Raw genomic sequence first — 21738 nt, forward strand, 5'->3', positions numbered from 1 at the left:
ATTCTTCCTACAATCCAGACTTCCACCACATTAGCTTTTGATTTTGTACCGCCGGACTCTCACTTGGCACTTTTCCATTCATTTTATTCAAATTCTACCTCTATATCTCAAGGCCCAATTCAAGAATTTTAAATTTGACTCTGATATTTCCCTTCTGCACATAAAAGTACAACATACTTTGTACTTTTCCCCTCAAGCTTACCTGTTTCTAAATCATATTTTGGTTATTTACATATACAGTTTATGTATCCAACTACAGTGCATTTAATCACTCATTCAATAAGCATTCACTGTCTTGCTATTACTCCAAAGCACCCAGAACATATCATATTCAGGGTAAATATTAAGTAAATGTTATTGAAAGAGAAAAAACTCCTATTGAAATGAAAATGCACCCAAAATCAAAATCATCTCCTTCTAAATATGAACAATAATCACCACCAAAGAGATACATATAAATAGTAGCCAAATGTTGCTTATCATATTTAAATATGTATGAAAGAAGATGGGTAAGTCAATAGAAAACAAATCAAATAAAAAGCTAAGAAAACTTATTCAAAGTAATATGGAAATATTGAATGAATTTTGTCCACTTCAATTCATGGATGTACCTATCATCTCAAGACACAAATTCATAAATATACACGCATTAAGTCCATCAATTGAAAATGATGCACAGTTTCAGAATATACTGAAATAAGAATCATAAGGGAATGTTTCCTAGACAGCACTTAATAAATTTTGTGAAATTTAATAAAAGTTTATGTGATGAAATTTTTTTCCTTTTCTTTCCTAAGCAAACAGCCTTAAAAGATGATTGATGCCTGCCATTATGGGTCTATATTTGTATTTCCTTATTTTAGAAGCTTTTCAAAAATATAAAAATACACTTAAAGCATTTCCAGATATATTTTAAAAATGGTAAAAGGTGATTATTTATAGGCAATCATAGTTATACTGATAGACTCTCAGAGAGCAATTGCAAACATAAATTTTAAATGCCTTTTGGAAATAGTTGAGGATGAAAACATTTACATAATTTCTTAGAAACCCTGGCTTTTTATTGCTGCATTTCAATATTCCCTCTGGGCAAAGGAGCAGCTACTCTAAAGATTTATTTGATAATGGAATGCTTGATTTCTTTGTTTTCCCTTTCCAATGTAAGTTTATAGTTTTCACTCTAACACAATGTAACGTATTTTAAAATTTGAATTGGCTCACTATTAAGAATAAAAATGGTTCTGTTTTAGTGGATTAAATAAGCTAATGACAGCAATAAATAGATACACATAAATTACAGAAATACACTATATCCGGATATAAGTCATCTTTGATAATAGACCTTCCACTTCATCATAATGTAACTAGTGGCTGGTATCAAATGTCTAAAACTTCTACTTACCTGCCTATCCACTTCTGGGAGCAAAAGCAGGAGGTATTGTTGAAAATGCTGAGGTAAGGAAGCAAATGTATGTTTATTTATTAATGCCCTCAAGTTAGTGTTGACAAGAATAGATCCTGGGGTTTCTATGTCAATGTCCTCAGCTTTGGTCCATTTCAAGTGCCCTGTGATGAACAAGCAAGAGGTATGAATTTACTACAGGTAGAGGGAAATGTGTATGTACGTACATACAAACACAGCCACATATATCTAGTGAACATGTATATTCAATTATATGTTTACTTCTACCCCTTTTACAAATGGTATTTCAGAAAAGAAATTCCCAAAGCTTCTTCCATTATGTGTCTGTCTGTCTTCAGTTATCTTTAGTTTTCATAATGTATACTTCACTCAATATCTTCTCTATTTTTAGCTCAAAGTAGCACCAGGTTCCAATAAAAAAGTTTTAATTGTGAGCTTCCAATTAATCAGAATTTTCAAAAACTCCGAATGCCTGAACAATAACAACTACAATTTATGTAAGTTCTATAAGACCTAGGGTTAATGATAACAGAAACAACAATACTGTTAATTTTAATAAAAATACTGATAGCAAAAATAGCTGTGTGTTCCTCATGTGTCAGGCAGTGAACTAAGCACTGGATTATTTCAGAAGATTCCTATTCAGGGCATTTCTGAGGGTGATAATTTAAAAAGCATTGTTTTAAAAAAACATTAGGTTGGGCACAGTGGCTCATGCTTGTAATCCCATCACTTTCAGAGGCTGAGGCAGAAGGACTGCTTGACCTGAGGAGTTTAAGGCCCATTTGGGCAACATGGTGAGACCACATCTCCACAAAAAAAAATTTTTTTTTAATTAGGTAGGTGTGGTGGTATGCACTTGTGTTCCCAGCTGCCCCAGAGTCTGAGGTGGGAGGATCGCTTAAGCCCCGGAGGTAGGGGTACAGAGAGCCATGACTGTGCCACTACACTCAGCCTCAGCGACGGAGTGAAACTCTGTCTCAAAAAATACAAAATACAAATAAATTAGCCACTAGGTCTGAAATGCAAATATGCTCTGCAGGATAATTCCACAACTCAAGGCACACTGACCACCAACAGAAGGCTGTATGTAGAGTTCACATCTCAAAATCATGAGACCCAAGAAAATAACATACCATAAGGGACAGTCAACTGATGCATCAAACACAGACAGAAGAATTACCATTCTGTTACTTGAGCTATGATAACCATTTGAATGTGATTTTATATAAAGAGTATGTTTTAAATCAGAGGTCAGAAAATTATGGCTCATGATTTATATCTGGTCCAATGCCTATTTTAGCAAATAAAGTTTTACTAGAACACCATCATGTCCAATTGTTTATATGTTGTGTATGTCTGCTTTTGCACTACAGTGTGGAGCTGAAGAGTTGTTACAGATGTCATCTGGCCTGTAAAGCCTATAGTATTTACTCGCTGACCCTTGATAGAAACAGTCTGCCAATCCTTGTTTTAAATAACTAAAGACAAAAGAGTGATTTTTTTAATTATGAAAAAATAGGATACTATGATAAAAGAACAGTCAAATTTTAAAGAGAACCAGATAATACTTCTAGAAATACAAATTAAGAAATTTAAAATTTTTTCAGTGGACATAGCAGGGAAAAAATTATTGAGTAAGATACAAACTTAAGGAAAATATATAGAGGGCAGTGTAAAAATGATGAGTCAAAATGTGATAGGGAATAAATACAAAGAATGTAATAAGAAGTCAAAATGCATATTTATAGAAGTTTCTGAATTAAAAAAAAAAAAGATTGCAGAGAGGCAATATTTGAATAGCTAATGACTGAAATATTTTTCAGAACTTAAATAATGATTAAAGTTCTTAAATAAAGCTACATACCAAATCTCAAGAAAGACACCCATTCCTCCATCTAGTGTGTTGAAATCTCCAAACATCAATAATAAAAGGAGTATCTTAAAAACATTTTTAACAAAAAATCGATCTCCAAGAAATTACAATGAGATGGATAGAAATATTATCAATAAATCAATAAAGACAGTGACATCTCTTCAAAAGGGCAAGAGAAACTGTGTCATTAGAAGAATGTTTTTGGTATCCTAAATTGAAACTCTATCCCTTAGAGAATCTTGCTGAAATAACCACTAGTGTATGTTCTTAACTAATAAAGCCATTATATCAAAGAAGAAATGCAATGGTTGCAGAAGCAATGATAAGCAAAGTGACTAATGATAGACATGAGTAAATCCAAACAAACATTCATTGTAAAAAATAATACTAATGACCTACGGAGGAATCAAAGTGGAAATAAAATAATTCACAATAACTGTATGCAACATGGTAAGATGTAATTGAAATGAGAGCACTATAAAACTCTGGTATGCTTTGGGAACAGGAGAGATATGAACTAGTTCTTTATTTCGTTAAAATTCTGTAAGTAGCTATTGGAAGAAAAAAAAGAATTATAATTTCCAAATAAATGGATAGATGGAAAAATGGAAGGCAGAAAAGGAGGAAAAAAATTAAAATAAAATTAAGCACAAAACAATCACAATAAAGGTAACTGGATTTTCATATTAGATTTTAAAAGTAACAACATCCATTTACTTGCTGCTTAGAAGAAATACACGTAAAATAAAAATCATATGGAAAGAATAAAAATTTAGAAAATGAACAATAAACTAAAAACTACTAATCAGAAATTCAAAACAACAAAAAAGCCGTACTGCAATATTAACATCAGACCAGATAAACAAAGGTAAAAAAAATATATTATTAGGGATGAGAAAGATCATTCCTTAAGTGTATAAGGAATAATTTACTGGGAATATATAATGACCTTGAACCTACATTCATTTAAATAGCACAGCCTCAAAATGTCAAATTTAGGTAATAAAAAAGAAATCGACATCACATAATGTTACCAGAAAGTCTTAACATATATTACCAAAACCTGATAGATTGGATCAAAATAATTGTCTTAAGGCTACAGAGGACTTTTACAACTCAATAATCAATCTTGAACCAACAACTTTAACACAGGGCATTGTACTGAACCATTAGAGAAAGCATGTTTTTCCCCCAGTGTTCAAAAGCAGCAAGAAAACAAAACACAACACAACTGTCCAGTGAGTCTCAACAGATACTGAAGAATAATAATACAGCCTCATCTTTCTGCCCCAAATTAAATACAGTACCATATTAGAAAGGTATCAATTATCTAATACCGTACATATCCATTATATGTTTAGATGTTCAAAAGCACACTTGCATGTGCTTTACATGCTACAGAAAAAAAATTGTAATGGAAATTATAAAGTATTTGAATATTTAATGATACCAAAATTTTTAAAGTGCCACTCAATTGGTTTTAAAGGGAAACTGCATATATTAGAGGGTAGAAAAAAATTGAAAATTAAAGGCTTACGTGTAAAAATAATGAAATTAATAAATGAACTAAAGAATAATAAGAAGGAAAGATGAAAAGAAAAAAGCAGACATTCATTAAACAGAAAAGAATAATGAAAACCATCAACAATAAAAAAGTATTTTTTATTAAGCTATCTCTGTCCTGAGATGGTATAAGCAAATGTGAAGAGGAATGAAAGGTAAGGACACAATACTTGACAGAGTACATATCTAAAGGCAGATGTAATTATAATTAAAAGTAGATTTAAAAAAGCATAATATTATGACTTTTTGCAATGTCATTGAAGACAAATATTTTAAGCTTTATACATTTCCAAATTTAACCCGAAAAGAGAAAGAGAAATGTGTAAAAACTTTTTAAAAAATGAATCAGTACGCAATGCCCTCTTTCCCACATACACACAAAGCACAAATTACAAATGGCTCTAAAGATAAATTTTATGTGCAGTGGGAGACTTACTTTCTTGACCTAGTCTCTGGAACTCCCTATTTCATTATACACATATTTCAGAAAAATAGAAAAAACTTCTTCAATTGACTTCATAAAAATAATACAATCTTTATTACAAAAGAAAGAGAAGCAAGACAATATGAGACTGTATTAGCCAATCTCACTTATAAATACATAAAATTTTACAAGTTGTTTCTATTTAAAAAATCTAATATTTGTTGAGTTGAGACGTTGGGTATGTAGGTGTCTGTTCTACTAGCATCTGTATTTTTTCATATGTTTGAAATATTTCACAATAAAAAACTTAGACCAGAATTAGGAAGAAGCTTCTTTTCTCAGAAGTAGAGGCAAAGGCCAAACTAGAGGCAAAAATGTTAAAAATATATATATAGAGAGAAAAAAATTTGCTTAATTCTTATTATATGGCATAAATATTCTCATCTAACAGAGTTGAGGTCATTTATTGAGAGTAATTCTGATTGAAGGAAATGTTAGAAAACTGAGAAAAATGTAAAATGTTTTATTTTCTACTTCTGAAACCTGTTATGAGCAATGTGAGAAATAGGAACTTATACTGCTATTATTTAGCATGGTTCAAAATGTTTAAGAATATCATAGAATAAAGATGCTTCAGAGAGGCACACAGTCTTTTATGACAAAGTCAAAAGAAGATCTATTTCAAAGATGTCCACCTAAGCAAAAATATGTTTTATGATTTTGGAACAAAGACAGAAAGATGAACTAAATTTGTTGCCACAGAGGATGTTTAATTCCATTTTAACTATCCTTACACGTGTACTCTTAATTGGCTTAAGAACAATCCAATTATATATGATTGTCTTATCTCATTAAAGTTGGTACCTCATATCTCCCTACAGTACCCAGAGAAGGCAAAAAGATGTAGTCATTTTAGTTTTTAATTCCCAGACACTTAGGCTAGAGGGTCTGCGGTAGGGCAAAGGGGAAAAGAACCAACAATTGCTATGTTGCCACAGTCTATGCTATACAAGAAGACATCTGACTGATCTCATGATAAAATCATAGGGAATATGTTCCACTAGGGTCAGGGGAATTCTCTATTATCCTGGCCACAGGGAGTTCGAAGACCACCAACTTATGAAAGTTGCAGGCTCCAGAACACTTGTTGATCACTGGGTAGTCTGCTGGCTTCAGGGCTCACATTTCCCAGAAGGGAACCCATACAAGGATTATGCATGAAGTGTGCACACACAGAGACACAGACACACTCACATAGAGAAGCACACACAAAAGGCAGACCAGGCAGACAAGAAGCACTGCTCAAACAAACACAGAGTTCAAAAACAAAGAGTTTCTCATGATCTCAAGAAACTAATGAGGAATGATTCTGAAAAACAGCTCTGCTAGGTTTGGTGGCTCACTCCTGTAATCTCAGCTACTCAAAAATCTGAGGTGGGGACTGTTTGAGGCCAGGAGATCCAGACGAGCCTGGAAAACAGCAAGATCCTGTACCCAAAATAAATAAATAAATAAATAAATAAATAAATAAATAAATAATAAAATTAACATCAGCATAATGGCGCATGCCTGTAGTCCCAGTTACTTGGGAAGATGAGGCAGAAGGATTTCTTGAGCTCACGCGTTTGAGGCTGCAGTGAGCTATGATGGCGTCACTGCACTTCAGCTTGCACATCAGAGCAAGACTATGTCTCTAAAATGAAATTAAATTAAATGGCGCTCAGAGAAGAAAAACTGGCTTTCAAAGAATAACGTCTAATGGGAAAAATGTCTATCAGAGGGCTAAACCTAATCAATATACAACATGAATCAATGTAGTCTTCATAAATGAAGAAATTGTGTAAAAAGTCTACATGGAGCACTGAGCCCATTAAAATATAGTACCAGGGTTAATGAACTATAGGAATTATGGTTAAACAATAGAACATAAATGTTATCAACTTCAACATTCAAAAAATATTGTAACAAAAACATGCAGGGAGGAAGGTCTGTAGTGTAATTATTTCCCTATCTTTTTATAATATATTGTCCAAAGTTGAAATGAGTAGTTAAAAAGGTAATCACTCATATTTCAGTTTCTCATATTTGTAATAACTCTGGAGAAAACTTTTAGATATAAATATATCTTGTGGCAATATTTCACAATTTTGTTTTTTTAGTTTTACTTTTTTATTATTTAATCTAAAATTAATTAAATTTTGTACTTTTAATTAAAATGGTATAATACAGGTTTTCTAATATCTCTGGCTATAGATACACAGAAAGAAATGTCAAATAATGTTTATAATGCACTGGAGATGATTATTTTGTATGAAAAGATGTGGGGTTATTATTCAAACTTTATTTTTATATTTATGCTTTGATTTATTTAAAGAGTATGTACCATTTTACAAAACCAACAAAGATATAATTCTTCACTCCAAAAACATTAAATCAAATAAAATACATTGGAATGAATCCCAGAAGTTAAGCCCACCAAGGACATTTACTAAAACCCCCTCGGAGACATCCATTAGAAGCTTAGATTAGTTTAGCAAGCACTTTTTAAACTCTTACTATGTGACTGGGTAGGAAGAAGTATAATTAAAACTAGTTTAGGTCAATGACCTTGAATTCAAGGAACTTACATTTTAGTTAGAGAAAATTGTAAGATATCAAGATGTAGAAAACAAGTGGTAAGAGTATATTACTAAAGAATTTTTAAAGCATTCACAAATCTATGTTCTAAGTGCCATGAAGACAGTGAGATGACAATGTATTAGGGTTGTCTCAGAAAACTTCATGAGGGAGGGTTTTAAGTGGTTTATCCTTTGCTAAGACAAGGAGAGAGGGTATTATTAAAACAACTGATTAGGCAAGAAAAACATATGCTTCAAACCGCATTTGCAGCAGGCACCTACCCTTCATCCCAGCAGACAAAGTTTCTACTGCCTGGTTATTTGGTAGTCTAACATTTACTGTTATAGTAATTTTCAAGGTCTATAATAAAGGAGTCCTTGTAGACATTGTTAGCATTTGTTTTATGCATATCGGAACAGTGTTTTCTATTGTACTTGATTAAGAAATAGGAAAGGGACCACCAAAGTTTTGTTTTGTTTCATCATAACCTCATCAGACAAATACATACCATTTTAGAAGCACTGTATTTTTCAACTGCACTCACCCCGTGACCAAGTCCATTCAATCAGTGGGCTACTCAGAGAAATATCATCATAGTTTTCATACATAACCCTGGCCATGGGCAAACAAACAGAACAAAACAAAAGACCTACATCAACAGTCGTAGCTTCCCAAGCTGGGTGGTATATTTCTCAGGAGAACTTCGAGATTACCATCAGATTTAGAATGACTGAAGAATTTTTTTTTTTTTTTTTTTTTTTTTTTTTGAGATGGAGTCTCGCTGGTTGCCCAGGCTGGAGTGCAGTGGCACCATCTCAGCTCACTGCAAGCTCCACCCCGGGTTCACGCCATTCTCCTGCCTCACCCTCCCGAGTAGCTGGGACTACAGGCGCCCGCCACAATACCCGGCTAATTTTTTGTATTTTTAGTAGAGACGGGGTTTCACTGTGTTAGCCAGGATGGTCTCTATCTCCTGACCTCATGGTCCGCCCACCTTGGCCTCCCAAAGTGCTGGGATTACAGGCGTGAGCCGCCACACCCAGCCGACTGAGGAATTTTTTTCTTTTATTTTCAACTTAAGATTTAAAATTGAGATTGAGGAATTTTGAAGGTTCTTCTTATTATTGCTGTTTTATTGTGTGCTTTAACCCTCTCTAGGGAAGCTGAACATGAAAGGGTCTGAGGGTGTCCATGGTGCCTCCTGTACTGAAGAGTGTTGAGAGAACATACTGGGGTCCATTGTCTCTTGGGCTACACTCCTTAGATGCTAAGGCCCAAGTGAAACTCAGGCCTTGCACAAGGTGAATATCTTGCAATCTGATAAAGCAACTAATTGCTAGAAATCAAGAGGAAGCACTTAGGGGACAATCAGAAGAACTTTCTATCCTTTTAGGAAAATATCACAATGAGAAAAAAGTTGTAGACTAACACCCTGAACTCTGGTTTTCACTGGATTTTGTTTCAGAATTATTAACTTAAATTAGAACAGACTTGGCTGGGCATGGTGGCTCAAGCCTGTAATCCCAGCACTTTGGGAGGCTGAGGCGGGTGGATCACAAGGTCAGGAGATCGAGACCATCCTGGCTAACACGGTGAAACCCTGTCTCTACTAAAAATACAAAAAAATTAGCCAGGCATGGTGGCGGGCGCCTGTAGTCCCAGCTACTCGGGAGGCTGAGGCAGGAGAATGGCATGAACCTGGGAGGCGGAGCTTGCAGTGAGCCAAGATGGCGCCACTGCATTCCAGCCTGGGCGACAGAGCAAGACTCCATCTCAAAAACAAAAACAAACAAAAAAAAAAACAGACTTACAGCATTTGTTTTAATTCAGCATGGTTTCAACAGGTTAGGACTTACACATACCTACCACTACCCAGAGAAGGCAAGGAAAGTAAAAAACCTCATTTCCAAGACCATATGAATTAGATGTCTAACTCAGGTGGAAAAAAGAGAATAGGGAATACAGGCTGTCTCTATCTGGCTGGCTAAAGGATATGAGGTGGGATCACTCCTTTGCATTGATTCTGCTACACGCTGGTACGCAAAGAATGACCTTCTCTACAAACACAGGATCATTTTTATTCAAGAAGATAGGAGGAGCTTCACTATGCTGGACCCCCTAGGATGTGTCATTCATTCATCCAAACTTCTAGGCCATTCAGTTAATTAGAATCAGTCATTCATTCCAAACTCATTGAGAACCTACTAAACAGAAGGGCTATGATGATTGTAGTAAGGACTACAGATGTAGACAGAAAGGCCACTGTTCCAAGGAGTTAACAACTTAATGGCAAAGAGCAGAATGTATGTAAATATGACTTACAGAGTATTAAATATCAGTCTGATTCTAACAGGGCATTAAAAACATCATTGTCTAAAAAAGACATGGGTGGCTGGGCATGGTGGCTCACGCCTGTAATCCCAGCACTTTGGGAGGCTGAGGCAGGGGGATCATGAGGTCAGGAGATCGAGACCATCCTGGCTAACATGGTGAAACCCCGTTTCTACTAAAAATACAAAAAATTAGCCGGGTGTGGTGGTGGGTGCCTGTAGTCCCAGCTACTCAGGGGGTTGAGGCAGGAGAATGGGGTAAACCCGAGAGGCAGAGCTTGCAGTGGGCCAAGATCGCACCACTGCACTCCAGTCTGGAGTGACAGAGCGAGACTCTGTCTCAAAAAAAAAGACATTGGTTACTTTCTGGAGATGGTTACATTTAAGGCCCGTCCTTTCATTCCATGTTTTTTCATTTTCTACTGCTGGGCATATATTGGAAACTTTGAAAGTACTACTGACTTCATTTGCACAAAGTAAGCCATTCCATTCAGCTGCTTGATAGGTTAGTCAGCCAGTCACAGATCCTACCCAGTAAACACTTGCAGTTTATTTTTGACAGAATTGTACTTCAACTGGCTTATTTTAAATCTCATCTTCTTCCTCCTTGTGTTTGATACAGGATGGAGTGAGAAATCTTACAATTGCTAGCTCTCCTTCCATGTGTAGTTAGACCTGCACTTTAACACCTATGGTAGTCTCACCATGTCATTTCTCGGATTTCCCTCACTGGTACCTACAGGTCTAAAACATAGGCTAGATGATCTGACATTCAGATTCTATACAAAATGAATGGCTTAGACTTTGGAGTTAGATATGCCTTGGCTTGTATCACTTAGCTGTGTCATTTTCATGTAACCTCCTTCACCCTTCAGGATCTCAGCTCCTTCAGCTGTAAAACAGATGTCATTCTACTGTACAAAATTGAAGTAAAATTAAAAGACATAACTCATGTCAAAATACCTAGACCATTCCATTATATATGGCCAGTGAATGTGACTTCACTTCTCCATTCCTCCATTAAAGTAGTTTCATTATCTCCATTACTTTGTAGTCTAGAACAAAGCAGGTTTGAAAGATCAGGGGGTGCTCTTTCATTATCTTTTAATTTGCTAACAAGTCAGCCGAAATACTTCAGCAACATGGTATTTAACACATAAGGTATTTAGTGGCATGCAGGATTTCCTAAGAGCAGGCTTGTATATCGGTCTTTATATCTTTCAGTTGACTTTCAGTATTAAAACAAATTCTGATTCTCTAATTCATTGAGCATGGACTTCAAGGTACAAAAATCAGAATACAAGAGATCCTGGGCCAGGCATGGTGGCCCACTGCAATCCCAGCACTTTGGGAGGCAAAGGCAGGCGGATCACCTGAGGTCAGGAGTTTGAAACCAGCCTGGCCAACATGGTAAAACTCTGTCTCTACTAAAAATACAAAAATTAGCTGGCCATGGTGGCAGTGCCTCAGCTACTCAGGAGGCTGAGGCAGGAGAATCACTTGAACCCGGGGGCAGAGGTTGCAGTGAGCTGAGATGGCACCACTGTACTCCAGCCTGGGCAACAAGAGCGAAACCCTGTCTCAAAAAAAAAAAAAAAAAAAAAAAATGACTGAAGATCCCAGCGCCTGAGAGGATACTGATAATGGTATACCTTAGTAACTTTCGCTCCTGAAGTTACTAAGGAAATAAATGGGGATGCCCCTGTGCCTTAAATTTTCTTACACTCATTACATGGCACTAACTTTACAGAGGTTGGTAGCTGTTTTTAACTAAAGGTCACAGATGTTTAAATCCCTTAGTGTATGATAATGTGGTACTGTTTTGGATTTTTAGTATATTCTTTATCTATCATTCTCCCACTATAGTTTTCTATTTCAGAAGCTACTTATATTAAAATACTTACAACACCCAGAGTATCAGGAAAGAATACGTCCATGTATAGGTAAGTATGGTTATACACAAACATACATTTTGGGCTACAGAATAACTAAAATTATTTAGCCTTGAAAATAATGCAAAACAAAGAAGTATGCTATATTTAAAGACTTTAAATAAAGAAGAGATTCTGCTTCCCTAAAGGTCTCTTATTTAAATATAAATAAATCCTATTTAAAATCTTTTTATTAGAAGTACATCCCAAGATTTAGCAAAATGTCTGTCATATAGTAGCAACTGACAAAACTTTACCAAAAATAAATCAGATAAAATCTTGAATTTTATAAACAAATACACTCTGTAAATAAGAATTATCTCAAGTTGCCAAGAAAGTAAGTGGCAGAACAGGTAATAAAGTTTACGTCAATAAATTTGCACTTTCTGCCAAACATTTTACAAAATATTATAATGATCCAGGTTATTATCATGATCCTATTCACAGGAAAAACAACTCAGAGAAATGAAGCCATCAAGGATCTAGGTGCAGCAACAAGCCAGTGGCAGTTGAGAATTCTAATGTTCAAACCAGGATATGTTTATTTTTGTCTTTCTAATTCTCATGCTCTTTTCTCCCTGAATGCTGTTGGGGGTTCCTAACGAAAAGTTATCAGGAAAGAAGTATGTCGAAGAAAACCTGGTGCTGATTTGAAAGACCCGTGGCCTGTGTCTCCAACATTTCTCAGCAATTTTACGTTATTTTTTCAGACAGGCACTACTAAATATTTTAAGAAGCATAGACAAAAAGCAAGGAAGAGCAATTTTACTGCAGCAGACCCCACTGACAATGTACTCTCCAGTTCAGTGAACCCTTTAAAAAGATTGCATTTTTTTCTTCCAATACAGCATATTCCAATAAAGTGAAACCTAGTTGCACAGACAAAACACTGCACATTAGATAGTATCATGATCCGGCAGATAATTATTTTACATGTATCATTTTAAGTCTCTTATCTTTACCCTCTGCTTCATCCAATATTATCATTCACAAATTTAGTAATAGGCTTAAGACCATTCAGTTGTAACTACGTTTCCTTATTTAGCATCCTTTTTGGTTTTGATAAATGGAGGGAAATTTTAATTTCCTTGTTTAATCATTAAAAAAATGTTCTGAGAATTTTAGATAATTTATTTGAAAAAATACAAATTTCTAAAATGTGAAATGGCATAGTCTATTAAACACTCACCTAAACCAGACTTTTTTAATCGTTTTAAGTGCTGACTTGTTTGTTTTCCAGTGGGAGATTTTTGCCCATGTTTCATTTCTTTATCTGAACTGTCTGCTTCACCATTTTTAGATTCGGATCCTAAAAAAGGAAATAGTTATTATGTCATTATCTTCTCTAGCTGTCCTTGAAAAGAAAAATCTAAAATTGTTTGAGGAACTGTAGATATAATCTCCTTTTCTAAGAGTTAATACACTACCTTTGGCCACAATCTGATTCCCCTACTGGATATAAAAAGAGAAGCCCAATAAATCAATCAAACAGAACAAAAAGCAAGAACAGATGGCCTAATAGTGGAGTCAAAACTACGTTCACTGATCTGATGGCTTTTAAAAGAAATAGAGTCAGGTCTTTTGTAAAATACACGAATAAGCTTGAACAATACTATGCCATTCTGAGACAATACAAGACAGAGACAGAAAGATGAAAAAGAAAGGAATCTTGAAGAGAGGGAGAGATTATACCTTTATAAATAACTTTATGTTGAAGTATGAACAGAAAATACAAACATTAATCTACAATAAATAGAATAGTACATAGCCGATAAAGTGACAGAAGGTAAATTAGAAGAAAATGTCAGGGCTGCACTGGGGTGAGAAGAATGCTGCCAGAGCACAAAAACTAATAAAAGGATTTCTGATTTTGCAGCATAGGACAGAAAAACAAATTCACACTCACAGAGAACTGCTTTTGATGGTATTATACATCAGCATGTGGTCCATCCTTAAAGTTCAACATTCAAACGAAAGCCAAAGCAACAACAACAACAAAATTCACCTACACATTTTCTTACACCTACTGTCATTAGCAAATGAAGACATTTGCTGATGACGGGCAAGCAAGCTGGTACCCCTTTCTTTTCTAAACTGGAAATAGTCTATATTTTTGAATCACTGAGTCAAAGGTATAAAGAAATTAAACCAAACCTCAAGTGGAAGTATTATGCAGTTTCAGAAAAAAATCATGACATCTCTTTCAGTGAGGAAGTCTCCTCCAGGAAGAAACTGGCCAAGCATACGATATTTCAGCTCTTTACCTGAAGGCGAATCCGACTGCTCATCAGACACCTTTAATGGTGTCAAAACAACACGAGGAACAGTCTTGTTTACCATCATTGAGACTCCATTTCTTCTTTTCTGCTGCTGCCTCAAAGCCTACAAAACATAATAAAAAGATATAACATAAAAATACAGCCAAAATAATTTCTCATAATTGAATTAAATGACTCATTTGTCCATCATTAGATAGAACCTCTTAAGAGACTTAAATTCCACAGAGCCCCTAATTTCTCAGGATTCTTAATAGTTACCTTCATGTCATTTTCCCTCAAAAGCATAAAATCAGGCTTTGGCAAAGGGTATAAGCCCGAGACCATTTTCGGTATAATTCTAACAACAAAGCAGCACTTAATGGTTTCTTCTACCTTAGCACTGTGGCTTGAGAGTCCATGGAATTTGAAACTATGACTCCCAAGTCAAATGAATGTAAAATAAATGTTTTGAAACCAGAATAAAAATATATGTGTCTGCACTTCTCTCGCAGGTGCGTCCTCTCCAGCGCACCGCTCAGTCAATCAAGTTAACACTGAGTGTCATCAGTATGTACAGCATGTAAGGACTACAGTATTGATGCATTCACTCAGCCGTGGGGAGCACTGCACAAAATCACTGAACATGGCAGGAATCATTTATTTCTGTGAAGGGAATCAGTCCTAATCTTGGAAACCTTGCAGCACTTGGCTTCTGTCTGCTTGACTTTGGGCATTAACCTTCAGAACACGAACATGACAGGTTCTAGCAAATCCAAGAAAAAATGAATATAAGAATAAATCTCTCCAAATGCGAGCACTTTGTGTTTCATAAATGAATCGACCACGGTGATGATAATGTAACAAAAGACATTTAAAAGTTTTCAAATACAGCTTATCTAGTTGATCACTTTATACAGAAAATTACCTGTAATAAAAAGGGTCTTAAGCACATGAAACTGAAGAGCCATTAAATTCATAGCCACGGGAATGCTAAAACTCCTCAAAAGGTTAAAAGGCTGGCTTCACACTGTCTCAATCCTTTTTATTCCTAGTTTCTGTGTAATTTCTACCAATTTTACAACATCCCAGTTACTTGATTAATGTTCTTTGACTGAGAGTTGTCAGAATCTCCTGAAAGACTGCCTCGACTGTATTTCCCCTTGCTGTCAAAAAACGATGTCCTTTTATTTGCAAAGGGTATTAGCTGATGTCCAACTTGTCAACCATAAGATTTAGCAATCAAATAATTGCAGAAGTGAAAATTAAATACCATTTAAATGAGAGAAAGCATTTAAATTATGCAGACAACTTATTCAGATAAGATTTAAAGCCTGATGAGAAAGTAAAGGCTTGGGAAATCCATTACAAATGATATGGTTGCTAATGATAACATGACATATTTTCTTTGATTCTTACATTTATTAAGTTTTCATAAAGTACACAGGTACTATATATGGGAGAGGGGCAAAATATACAAAGATTAATAAGATGCCATCCTTCTCACCTTTAGCCTGCTGTTAATAATATATTTAATGAGGACATATGTATTATAAAATATTTAAGACATTTACTCTTTCTTCAAGGTGTATACATAATTGCACTTAAATTTTGCACATAATTGAATCAATCTGTCTAGCATTGTATAAGGATTCAAAGTACTTTATAGAAATTAACCTATCAATCCAATAATAAAACAGAACACAGCAACATAGCATAGCAATTTAAATTACAATTAAGTCCATCTTTGCCCATTATGTAAGACTTCACAAAACAATTAAGCCTGCACAAAGAATGATCAATTTTTAGGAGTCTTTATATCATATATTTAAACTACTTCTCATGGAAAAAAAAATAGACATTTTAAAAATAGTTTGTGTGTGTGTGTGTGTGCGTGTGTGGTGTGTGTGTGTGTGGTTAGTGAGTTTATTTTAGAAAATATTTAGGGAAAAAAAGATGAACTAACTAGAAGCTGGAATCACAAAGTCAACGCTGGCATGTCTTTTTAGAGCATTTGTGGTAAATAATAATTAAAGCAACGAAAATTTTGACCTCAATTTCTAGAGCTGAGAGGACTCTGCTATAGAAAAATTACTAATCAGACAGAAGAAAACCATAATAAAAATAATATAAGAATAAAAACCCATAGCAATTTTTAATTTTAAAAACACAAGGTATAGTCAAGGCAAGGATAAAGGAAGGTGACCAGTATTGAGCCTGTTTGTATGATGTTTTTTGAATATATGTCTCCTGATCAGACAACCTGACTATTTCTTAGTACAATATTTTTAAAAGCACTGACACACACTATGTGTCTGTAGGCAAACAAAACTAAATGCCTACTATATAAAAAGATTTTCTTTTTCCTATTATTTTTTTTTTTTTTTGAGATGGAGTCTCGCTCTGATGCCCAGGCTGGAGTGCAGTGGTGCAATCTCGGCTCACTGCAAGCTCCACCTCCTGAGTTCAAGCAATCCTCCCACCTCATCCTCCTAAATAGCTAGGATAGCAGGTGTGCACTACCACCCCTGGCTAGTAATTTTGTTTTTAGTAGAGACAGGGTTTCACTATGTTGGCCAGACAAGTCTTGAACTCCTGACCTCAAGTGATCTCCCTGCCTCAGCCTCCCAAAGTACTTGGATTACAGAAGACTTTTATAGAATTTCAGAATTTTCTGAAAAATTGGCAGTGCGATGCAGTGGTTAAGGAGTTGTAGAGAAAGATTTAACTAACTAGCTGCTGGGTAAACGACTTGGGTCAATGTCCTACAAAACAGAGGCAGTAGTGCCGGCAAGATGCTTTAAACAGAAAATCTGCACAACAGTGGTTAGCAGAGTTTACCTTACATAGTAAATACTCAACAATTGTCATTTTTTGTTATTTATATAACTTATCCTTTCTGCAACCAATGCATTTTTGAGACCTTATTCAGTTGTATGATAGCATAAGTGCTGCTGATTTATAATGGTGAATAGGATAGTAGTTTTAATTATTCCACATTTTAGTGAAGGATTGACAAGGAAATACATGAAATAACATAAGTGTTTCACTCACACACAAGTGCTAAGAAAATTATGCCAGAAAGACGAAGTAGAGTAACTTGGGCGGGGAGAACCAATTTAGAGTGGGATGTCAGATATGGCCTCTCTGGAGGCAACAAAGGAAGTAAGACATAAATGACAAGAAGAAACTGGTTGTGTGAAAATTGTGGAGTCTCCAATAAGTAAAAAAATAGTATCACATCCACTAGCAGGGATAACTTTTGATTATTCGAGAAATTAAAAAACAAAAAAAAATGGAGTAGATGGAAAAAAGGAGTAGGGAGTTTACAGAGAAAGCAAAGAACTCCAAAATGGTTGCCAAGGCTTTATAAATTAGATCGGAGGACTTATATTCAGGATGAAAAACATGAGGTCAAATATAAAGCTTCCTTTCTACCCTCCCCAGACCATGCCTATGTCTCAAATCAGAAATTTCACTGGGAAAGGGTTTCCTGATTTTGTTATTCCTCTGTTTCCTCTTTCTTTTCTTCTGAGATCCCCAGGATTAGGATTGAGAATAGGAGTGAGAAGACTAGAGGAAAGTTATCTTAACCAGTGTTGTCATAGCCATGGCATCATAACCTTCTGGGAGGCAGAAGGCCAACTGCTAGATTTTTATGGCCTGCATTAGTGGATACATAGGAGGCTTTTGCTGGGAGGCCTCTGAAACTACATTCAACACTGACATAAACCACGCTCTCTCTAGCTGACCTCCGCACTTCCCCTCAGTGCAGGCTCTATATACAGGGCTCCTCTCACCTAAGTAGGCAGCTTTCCTAGGCAAGATCTTTATGAATTCCCCATGCTTGACTAGCTGTTCAGCACCTGCTCAGGCCACAAGCACAGTCAGCATCCTTGTCCCACTGTACGACGTGTAGCCTAGCCATTATGGCCAGCCCTCTGATTTAACAAATCTCATAATCCTTCCAAATACAAGGTTTGGAACACACACCCCCCAAATCTTGAGTTATTTTTTATACATCTGTTGGGGATTGTTCGATCGACCATCTGGCCTCCTCTTAGTCCTTTGCGGCTATGTCTAACACCTCTCTTCCAAACAGGGTTACTGGTATCATACTGTCTGCAGCTTTGAGCTTTGCTGAAATTCTAAGAAAACAAGAAAATTCCTATTTTACATTATGGTACATATATAATAGAAATTACCTGCAAATTAACTTGTGATTATCTATATTTGGGTATCTCACAGCCTGGATATTATAAATTCATGGAATAGATTAAGAAAATAGGATTAAGAAGATCACTTTAGATAGTCAGGGATGCTGTGTCCTGTACAGGGGTACCCTAAAAGAGGGGATGTTATATTTTGTTGTGACAACTTGGAAGGGGCAGCTTTTTCTATTACACATCAGAGTCTTAATTAGCTAGTGGTGGCCCTGTTGATTTATCTGTAATGTGATTTATTTTGACAGATATTACATAATCAGACTATTTTAGTCTAGATTCATTTTAGGGGGGGATATAAATGAGACACCTCCAACTGTCTCAAGCCTTAGCTGTACTGTGGAATGCTAATGGACTATCTTGTAGAACAATTTTAAATTCTGTCATTTCAAATCCAGAAAGAAGCAATATCAGAATAAAAATAAACCAGCAGATGGTGAGTGTAAATGCAGTCTACTATGAAGGAATGTACCTTCAAGCCGGTCACATGTATAATGTTCCACTGTCCAAACCACACAGGGTACAATTTCAATGTCGATGGTGTTATGAGAAGGAGTATAATTGGATTTCAAGTTTAATGCTTCCAGGTATTATTCAATATGAAAGAAATTTACACGCTTAACCCTGGAAATAAATGTACTTTTTAAAGGAAACACACACAACATAGCTAACTCAGTCCAGGAAAAGTAAAGATCATATCACACTCACATCAATTCAATTCTGGCTCTAAGTGCAAGGAAAGAAATCAAAAGATGCTGACTGTGCATGCTTTTCTCCAGTGACATATTGCAATACTTTCTTGCAAAAAGAGAAAAAAAAAAACCTTTAAATAAACATTTGATTTTTCAGACAGAAAGCCTGTTAGATAGTTCTAAAAATATGGATTGGTTCATTCCTATCCTAATGGAAAAATAAAATAAAACTTCAAATCAGAGGCTTTTGTGTTAACTTGGAATTTTAAGCAAGTAATGCCTGCTTTATTTTAACAACGAAAAAACACAAGCAATGTAGCCTAAGAATGCATCGAATGCAGTAACTCTTCACTGACAATCTGAAAATATCACATGCTGTGAATGCTAAAAGTCAAATAATTAGAAATACACATAGAAAACAGCAGGCTGTTTCAGGCACCAACAACTTGCACTGCCGCTAGTGTGATAAATGTCAATGCCCATGTTCAGAAACTACTATCATGCAATATAACCTTTGGAATTTCACAGTATTGGTCAAACATATAAAGCTAAAGCAAAATACCAAGAATAGATCTGCTTTGCAATATCAAAAAGAAAATGCATCTGCAACTTTATGAATAAACTCTACCACACTAAATAAACAATGAAGGAAGTCAAATAAACCAACACAAACAACATAGAAAGGTTATGTTCACTACCATGTCACTTGTTGTAACAGAACTCATCCTCCTTTAACCTTTAATTATCTTGTGCCTGTTTAAAGTTTCCAAAATTTAATCTTTCTGAATTATATTTTAAAATTTAAAATCTAATCTTTTTACACTTTTTAGGATCACAACTAAAATACCCAGGCAGAAAGAAGACAGGGAACAAGGTAATAATCGGCAATCTGCTGCTCTCCAGAGGCTTCTGAATATGCTTATGCAGAAAAAAAAAGACAACTACTGAAATAACAATATGTTATTCATGCAATTATGCCCAACGTATGATGTTAACTAACGTTTTGAGGATTAGAAAGTAAAAGGGACTTAAATGTTTGGGAGCAATAAAAATATTCCATGTCAATAGTCAAGGGACATTATAGCTTCCAGATTGTCCAGCTTACAATTACACTGCAATCAACAGTGCTATGACATCAAAGAGCCCTGTAAACATGTAGCCCTCTCTGTAGCAACATGCTTTAGACAGGGGTAAAAAGTGTGGGCCTTCAGACTTGAGAAATTATGCCTGGCATATTTTGTAAGACAGTTTGTTTTAAATTATTTTTTTTTACTCCACTTATGATTATAAAGCTATTTGGTTTTAGGAATTTTTTAAATCTACTTCTTTCTAAGAGTCTACACTGGTTATGTACAGACTACTAAAGTCCTACTGAATCACAACATATTTCTAATAAAATAATAATGACATATATTTGAGTGCGTGTTATCAATATGGGCTGGTACTGAACATAAGCAGCCTGTGTTCAGAAATGCTATTTTTAATAACTATGCTGTATTGCTTTCCATATGCTATATAACAACTCAAGTATGTAGATTTTCTTGGATAGTATCAAAAATTCGTCTATACTATTACATAGCATGTGCTGAAAGGCAGTATTTGTGAAGAGGGCAGAATCTGAAATTACGGTTCTGGATTCAAACGTCATCTCTAAGATTTACTTGCTGGGTGATCTTGGGCAAGTTACCTGACTTGGGTCTTAGTTTTTTCCTTTGAAAAATGGGGATATAAGTACATACTTCAAAGCATTTGCATGAGAATTAAATAATATATGCCACGTAAAATGGAGAGTACAGTGTCTAGAAACCATAACATTAATTATCAGCTAATGTAATTATTTTTAAGATCATTCTGCTGGCCCTAGGTTCATATGATTATGATTGTCCATGTATACATACACATGAAACATATATTCACAAACACAGATCACATGTATATGGAAAAAAATATATATGTATATAATACACTTACAGAAAATTCTACATGGTCATAGCCATTCAGCTATCCAAAAGAAAAGAGCCGTAGATTTGCTGAGGTTGCTACAGTTTAAAATGCTGCACGTTCAGTCAATTTTTGCAATGCTGTCTTAAGAAATTCAGCAATTATATGGAATCTGGGCAAAATTCGGCAAGAATAGCTTTTCTTCTAAATATATTTCCAATCTGAATTTGATTATTAATCAAATATTAGCATATTTGCTACATATTGAGCCATATTCTCTTGGTTACTAATTTGCTATAGGTTATAAAATAGAAGTTTTAAGAAATGAATTAATAACTCTTTCAGGACATTAAGAAGCTTTCAGGACAGGATTCTTAAAACAAAGCTAAGACTCTAGGCAAGCAGTGGCAGTTCTCATGAATATATGCTCCACAAAAAACACAAAAACAAAAAAATCACTT

The 21738-nt window shown here is 35.2% G+C and overlaps 1 protein-coding gene across 8 annotated transcripts in view; it reads right to left on the bottom strand.

Moving 5' to 3' along the window:
* ASXL3 (ASXL transcriptional regulator 3) overlaps nucleotides 1-21738 on the bottom strand; it is a 176880-nt gene that overhangs the window by 69694 nt on the left and 85448 nt on the right. For all 8 annotated transcript variants that reach the window (XM_063610251.1, XM_055234982.2, XM_055234990.2 and 5 more), the window contains 3 exons: nucleotides 14431-14548; nucleotides 13356-13475; nucleotides 1403-1566 (listed from right to left, as the gene is read on the bottom strand). In XM_063610251.1, the coding sequence (XP_063466321.1) occupies nucleotides 1403-1566; nucleotides 13356-13475; nucleotides 14431-14548 (402 nt within the window). The remainder of the gene's footprint in view (nucleotides 1-1402; nucleotides 1567-13355; nucleotides 13476-14430; nucleotides 14549-21738) is intronic.

The sequence above is a fragment of the Symphalangus syndactylus genome, chromosome 1 (genome assembly GCF_028878055.3).
Source record: "Symphalangus syndactylus isolate Jambi chromosome 1, NHGRI_mSymSyn1-v2.1_pri, whole genome shotgun sequence".
NCBI lineage: Eukaryota > Metazoa > Chordata > Mammalia > Primates > Hylobatidae > Symphalangus > Symphalangus syndactylus.